The following is a 6,961-nucleotide window of genomic DNA, read 5'->3' on the forward strand; positions in this document are numbered from 1 at the left end:
CATGCCTTGTTCAACCTCATTTACATTAGGGATCAGCTGTTAAGCGCTGCTGCAGGGTGCAGCTGGGCTACCGGCAGACAGACCCTACATCCCCAGTGAGGGAAGGAAACGGGTGATGTCTCCCGAGGACACCTCGGATAAAGTACAAGAGATACAATCAGTGCTTTGTCAGTGTTTACTCAGCAGTCAAGGACAGCAATATTTGCATAGTATTTTTACTGACATGTAGTGCACATATGTTTTGGGCAAAAACATTTTTGAATATTAAAATATGAACATTTGTAACAAAAAATTGACAAATTAGCCAGTTCCAATGTAAAACTTTATCTGCCTATTTAAAAAAAGAAGATAATCTTCTCACAAACTGGTGTTTGATTTTGAAACAGGAAAAAAGTGGGGAAACAACTGAAAAGACTAACATTTGAATAAAACCTGAAAGCAAGTAAATACTTTCTATGCTGCCTTATGGTAAACTTTGGTAATATTGATAAAGAACAACACTGGCTGACGATGAAATACAGTCAGCTGGCATGGTGACACTGCCAGTATTAACCTGCAGGGCTGGACTGGGACAGAAAATCGGGCATTTTGACTACAGACCGGCCCACCAGGTATTAAAGCCATAAAGTCTTTGAATGAAAACAAACGCTGTTGTGACAGTGATGTACACTGTCTTGTTGGTATATGTATGATTTCTATACATTTGACATCAGATAAAAACTTTGGTTGTAAGATTTAGATAATTATTTAATAAAAGAGAGATATTTTAAATGAGAATAAGAAAGAAAAGTATTTCTCACCTGGTTGAGTGAGAGTGGGTCATGGAAGAGCAGGTATCCACCAACCAGTGTGATGCAGAATTTAAAATGACCAAACATGTTATAGCTGTGAACTAGAATCAGGATAACAACATTTATGAATGTCATCTGAAATATTTGTACCAGAAGGACCTTGAGGCAAACCCCTCAGCACTATTCTGAAAAGACCACAACTCTTCCAGAAGTCTCTGAAGACCTCTTCAAGATGTTTAATTGCAATTTGCTTTTTTTTTTTTATCACTTATCTGGGTCAGAGGTGTAAGGAACGCAATCAATGGAGAAATGTACAGGCCTTTCTCTCTTTTGTGACTTTCTGGAAGGATAACATGTTCAACATGCCTTAAAAACACTAGTTAGATGCCTGAACTACATCAACTGCCTACTTTTGATTTAGATGAGCATTAGGTTAGACAGCTCCTCACAAAATACCAATAAAACCAGAAACCTAAAACCGCCTTAAAAAATTCTTAAAAAAAAAAAAAGTTCCAAAAACCTGGGTGAGTCCTCAAAACCTAAGAAAAACAGCGAAATGATCAAGAAGACACAAAACCTTTAATATAAAAGTTCTCAACCCTTAAAGAGGTGTTTGGTTTGGAGTTCTTGAATCCCTAAAAAGCTCCTCACAAAGACTTCAAGACGCTGAAACACGAAAACTGACTCAAGGAGGTTTTAAATCTTTCCAAGACATAAACAGGTTCACTGTAAAGAACTTCTTAAACACCATTTTAAGAAGTTCTGCAACCCTTTCAATAAGACTAGAAAGTTTGATACATATGTAGCTCCCAAAGCTGCCAGAGAAAACCAATGTCTCCCCTGAAGGAGATCAGGAACACAAGAAGTCCAAAGAAAGCCTCATATTTGCACAAATTACTTCAGTTTACTTATTTATTAAAGTAAACTCCAACGAGATCCACGACAAACTGAAGCAACCACTGACAAACTGAAGCAACCACTGACATTACAAGACCTCTTCTGGCCCACAAGTGTTTGAGGATACGTAACAGGTGAGGTGTTTCCAATGATCCAGTAGATGGATAGGTTGACCAGGAAAGCCACCACGCCCGAGAACAGCACAGTCATCTAGAAGGAAGAAGAAAGCAGCCAGAAGAAAAGGAAAACACTGTTACCAGCTGCTCCAAATCTCAAACTAAGACTTGGAACACGAGTCAATGTATTAAATTAAACACTTCTATCTATTAATACATATAGCAGTATTTAATAACCAACTGACCAATGTGACTATCAGCAGAACAGACAGGCAGAATAAATGCCCCGCTTTTAATGTCTTTGATAAAATGTGGCAGACTATTACTTGGAAAGTCCCAGACATTAGATCCAATTGCAGATCATGTAGCTGCAGTTGTGTGCGTCTTTTTAAATGGTGTGTTAGTGTGTGTGTCATGTTGAGTCTGACCAGAGCAGGCAAAGACCAGGGTCCAAATATTCCTCCGGATCCAGTCAGCGGCTCAAACAGTGGAACGATGCAGAGCAGGAAGGCTGACGATAGAGGAGCCTAAAAGGACAGTCTGTGCAGTAAAAATCTACAGCCATTGCATTATAACAAGTATAAAATATAAATAACATCCTACTATTACTCCAAAGCTCTCAGCTAATCTGTCTCTGACCTGTAATGTGTCTTTAAGACACATTGCTTAATAGACACTGAAGCTGATTAACGTTTGATTTTACTACTCTAGTCTACACTGTGTTGGTGAGGTGACAATCGTCAAACAATCTTTTAATTAATACATTTTAAATAATTAATTTTAAAGTTGTCTTTTTTTTTTAAACAAAAACCTTGAAAACTATGTTAAATACGTGGTACTAAAGATCTAGTGGACAAAGTACTTTTTAATTCCAAGTCCAATTCCAATACCATCATTTGGAACTGAATGGTACAAACAAGCTCTAAACCAAACATCAGCAGATCTAGAGGCAATTTGCAAGTCATTATGAAGAAGCCCTATATGACGGTAACAGGTCCTGAATAATTTATATCAGCAAGTTACAGGACGAGCCATAGGCCAACGTCAAAGCCCCAAATCATCTGAAAGTATCAAAAAGTACCAACATAACTCTAGATGACAACTCGTAACAAGTCCCACATAATTCTGTACCAGCGGGTCCAAGAAAATATCATGAATCCAAATCAAGACACAATTGAGCAACCTGCAAATCAAAAATGAAAATTTTAAGTCTCTAAGAATCCCAAGAAAAGAATAACAAGTCCCAATTCCAGTTTTAATGTAAGGCCAAACATTCCTAGAAATATACTTATTAAAACCTAGGAAATAATCCAAATGAAATGAATAATAGTACAAAAATTAAGCCCAGGGTCTAAAGTCCCTATCCAGTTTGCTGTCCAAAATCAAAAGCCCAGTTGTTCATCAACAAGTCCTGTAATAAATCATTAGCATTACAAGTTTCAAGAAAAGGGAAACAAGTCCAAAATAAAATATTAGCAAGTAAACAAATATTAAAGATCTAATTTCCAACTCCAGTTCCAAAAAAATGCAAAGAAGTCCTGGGACTAAATCTGAAAGTCTTAGGCCAAATCCCAAATGAAAGGGAACAAAGTCCAAAGCCTTGCATCTTCAGTCTGGTTCCAAGTCGAGACAAGCCAGCGAGTCTCCAATTATGACCCTAAACTAAAGCTACAAACCTCAGGCCCCAATAAAAGGAAATAAATCTAAAATCAAGTCTCTGGTCAAAATAAATAAATAAAATCAACAAGTACAAAAGTCTTGTTGCAAATTCCAAAATAGAGTTCCAAATCAATTCTAACATCTTATAAAATCCACAGACAAAACAATAATAAATAATGACCAACAACTCAAGGCAAGCAAAGTAAGCAGTCCAGTTCTACCCCCATCGCATAATAAGCAGTATTACATAGGAAAACTGATTAGATTATCTAACTCTAGATGCTGAGTATTCAGTGATCTCTTACTTGGTTTGAGGCTGGGTCTCACCTGATAGTATAAAAGCTGCATGGAGTTCACCTGGAGCTCATGTTGCTTTGCCCCCACCCACTGAGAGAGAAATGTGGAGAACAGTTAATTACTTTACTTCAGTCTCTGTGGAGTGTTTTGTCAGCATATACATTCACTCACCACTTGGTAAAGTGACGTCACCAGAACTCCAAGAGACGCGAACACAATCCCCAGCAAGTTGAACCGCACATCATAGTACGAGTTCAGTATCACTCCTAATGTTATGGGTACCTGAGGAGAGGGGAACAGATTGTGCTGACATTGTTTCTCACTTACCCCAAAGTGACCCAAACCCCAGTATCCTGTAAGAATCATTCAGATTGGCATGTTTCTACAGCTCTAACAAGCAGATGGGACTTTGCTAACCAGTGTAAGTTTAATCTTGGTGGAGAAGGTCTTCTTGTAGTAGGTGGTCTGGATGAGGATGATGACGGGAGTGGTCATTGCTTTAGCCAACTGGTACGTTCCTATCGAATTGTTCTGTAGGGAAAGGTTGGTAAATACCACGAACCCGCAGAAGCTCAGAGCCAGCCACACGATCCTGCGAATCGGAAGGCTTTTTGGAGCAAAAACATCCATTTTCTGGCAGAAGTAGAGTCCCAGCCAGGTGACCACAAAGTGAACGAGGGTCAGGGTCATGTTGGGGAAGCCATAGTGTACGTAGATCCATTTGTTGATGAAGACGATACAGATGGAGGAGAATAGATTGACCAGCAGGCCAGCAACAATGCTCCTGTTGGCTAAAAAGCTGGCAGCCATGATCTGGGAGGCCTCAGAGTTAAAGTTACTCAGACGGAGCTTTGTTGAACTTAGCTGAGCTGCTCACACTGGCCAAAGAGAGATACGAGTGTTAGAAAGTCTAAAACTAAAAAAAAAACAGTCAAGACGCTCATGGTACAATACAAGCTACAAGCAAGATAAGTGTTTTTCTATTTTGAGAATCCAACAACTACAATTAAAAAAATCATTAAAAGGTTTAACAAAAGCACTGAATTAACTATATGAAGGTAAATATATTATCATATTTATACATAGACCTCAATTTTTGAGTCTCAGACGTAATTGAGCAAACTAACTTAAATATAGGGATTATTTTTGGTACTTGGATGAAAGTCAGTGATCACCAAATGCTGCATTTACTACTTTGAGATGCGCCGCCATGCCTTTACTTCAGCTCCTGTCAGCTGCTGCTTGTTTTATTGAGTCTTCAGTCACAGAAAGGCTGTTTTATTGGTTTGAGATCAGGTGACTGACTTGTCCAATGAAGAATATCACATTATTATTATTATTTTAGTTTACTTTTGCAGCCTTCTTTAGGTCATTATGAATTTCCACTTTGAAGCTATCTGATCAGTTTTGTGTCATTTGTCTGATTGTGAGGAGCGAGTACAACCCTTTACACTTTGCAATCCATCCTCATGTTTCTGTAAGCAATCACTTCAATAATAAGCATTAATAGTAACCAGTATTTGCACCTTGTTGTAAATCATCTCCATTTCCATTCATGAAGTCATCCCTTAGTTATAGACTTTGACTGTGATACACTTGCCCAAGTCTTTTACTTGGTTAGATGTCATAAAGTTGTTTTTATTATCTGTAGTGGCCTTTTGGGCCTTTGGGTGCTGCTGAGCAGTGCGTTTACTTGGTGACTTATGAAGTTTCTGCTCTCTATCATAGATTTATTTGTGTTTTTAGGGTAATAATGGCTAAGCCACGTTAGGCGTCCCAGTGAACAAATAGTTATGGACCTAACTGAATATTAGAGATTAATATAGGCGTTTTTACTCCAATACACTGAAAGCACACAAAAGAAAGTTCCTTAAATTGTAATCCAGTGTCGTAAATAGCATAATAATCGTTAAGCCCTCTCCAAGCCTTCAGACTACCGGAGGGAACATTTTGCCGTTTGTAATGGTTAACGGTTAAAATAACGGAGTTCTGCCTGATGCTCGGTCTTACTTTATGTTTTACTTAAAACCATTAGGTGGAAACCGGTAGAGCTACTCAAGTTCACAGCTCCACTCACATCTAAAACGATACGTAGTATATATATATATATATATATATATATATATATATATATATATATATATAAAAAGACTTATCCGCTTCTCTGTCTGTCTGCCAGGCACTGAATAAAGTTTACCTCGGGTCATCTTTCCATTTGCCTCCCTGCTTCTCCTCCGTCTCGCCTTGCTGCCGCCAAACAAACCCCGGAGAGGTACCGGTCTTCCCCGGCGTTCGAAGCTCCTCTCCCGGCCTCTGCAGTGCCCAAATCCCCGCTGCTGTGCCGGAGGAATGTCTTCCCTGCTCTTCCGCAGATCGTAACACAGCCGTGACTTCTAGCAGCAGGAGAAGAAAAAAAAACACCCAGTGAGTGAATATGTTCCTGCTTCCTCCCAGTTTAACACCGTTTACCGTTTGTGTCTATCAAGCAACAGCGGCTGCTAACGGACCGGAGGGAAGAGGAGCGCAGAGGTGGTCTATGTGGCAGATGTCTCCCTCCATAGAGAAACTAAGCCGGGTGCAGAATTTTCAGAATGCCACAATGAAGGGTTTTCCAGCATGTTTAAGTCCGTGCCAAAGCATCTCAGTCTGATTTAAGTCCAAACTGACTGGGCCACACAAAGAACCTAAAGGGCAGCAGCCCCAGACATTCACACTACCACTATGTTTGACTGTTAGTATGATGGTCTTTTTATGAAATGTGGTGTTAGTTTTATGTGAGGTGTAACAGGACTTAAACCTTCTAAAAGTATATTTTTCCCAAAACATTCTGTGAACTTTGGGATCATCAAGATGTGTTTTGGCTAAGATGAGACTAGCCTTTGGCCTGTCTTTGGTCAGTGGTTTTCTCCTTGGAACTCGCCATTTTTGCCCAGCTGTTTTCTTATTGTTGAATCATAAACTCTCAACTTAACTGGGGAAGGTGAGGTCTGCAGTTCTTTAGATGTTGTTCAGGGGCTTTTGTGACCTCCTGGATGAGTCATTGATGGGCTCTTGGAAGATTTTTTGGTTGACAACTCCTGGGAATTTTCACTACTGTTGCAAGTTTTGTGGATAATAGATGTCACTGTGGTTCACTGGAGTCCCAAAGACTTGGAAATATCTTTGTAACCTTTTCTACACTGATCGATGTCAGTGACTTTG

General features: G+C 39.3%; 1 protein-coding gene across 1 annotated transcript; it reads right to left on the bottom strand.

The window, feature by feature from the left end:
* Positions 1–84: 84 nt before the first annotated feature.
* On the bottom strand, positions 85–6,176 carry LOC145421276 (solute carrier family 35 member E3-like). Its single transcript, XM_080291348.1, has 8 exons — positions 5,958–6,176; positions 4,178–4,638; positions 3,932–4,042; positions 3,791–3,850; positions 2,233–2,331; positions 1,816–1,898; positions 801–885; positions 85–132 (listed from the first exon to the last, which is right to left on the bottom strand). The coding sequence occupies exons 2-8, from the start codon at positions 4,568–4,570 to the stop codon at positions 85–87; spliced, it is 879 nt and encodes a 292-aa protein (XP_080147474.1). The 5' UTR covers positions 4,571–4,638; positions 5,958–6,176.
* Between the last annotated feature and the right edge of the window lie 785 nt (positions 6,177–6,961).

Source organism: Astatotilapia calliptera, chromosome 17 (assembly GCF_964374335.1).
Source record: "Astatotilapia calliptera chromosome 17, fAstCal68.1, whole genome shotgun sequence".
Taxonomy (NCBI): domain Eukaryota; kingdom Metazoa; phylum Chordata; class Actinopteri; order Cichliformes; family Cichlidae; genus Astatotilapia; species Astatotilapia calliptera.

What these genes read in the sequence shown, in the direction of transcription:
- LOC145421276 (XM_080291348.1), bottom strand. Translation starts at nt 4,570, where the DNA reads ATGGCTGCCAGCTTTTTAGCCAACAGGAGCATTGTTGCTGGCCTGCTG. An exon ending in CCAAGATTAAACTTACACTG is followed by an intron (nt 4,043 to 4,177) that starts GTTAGCAAAGTC and finishes CCCTCTCCTCAG; the next exon opens with GTACCCATAACATTAGGAGT. An exon ending in TGACGTCACTTTACCAAGTG is followed by an intron (nt 3,851 to 3,931) that starts GTGAGTGAATGT and finishes TTTCTCTCTCAG; the next exon opens with TGGGTGGGGGCAAAGCAACA.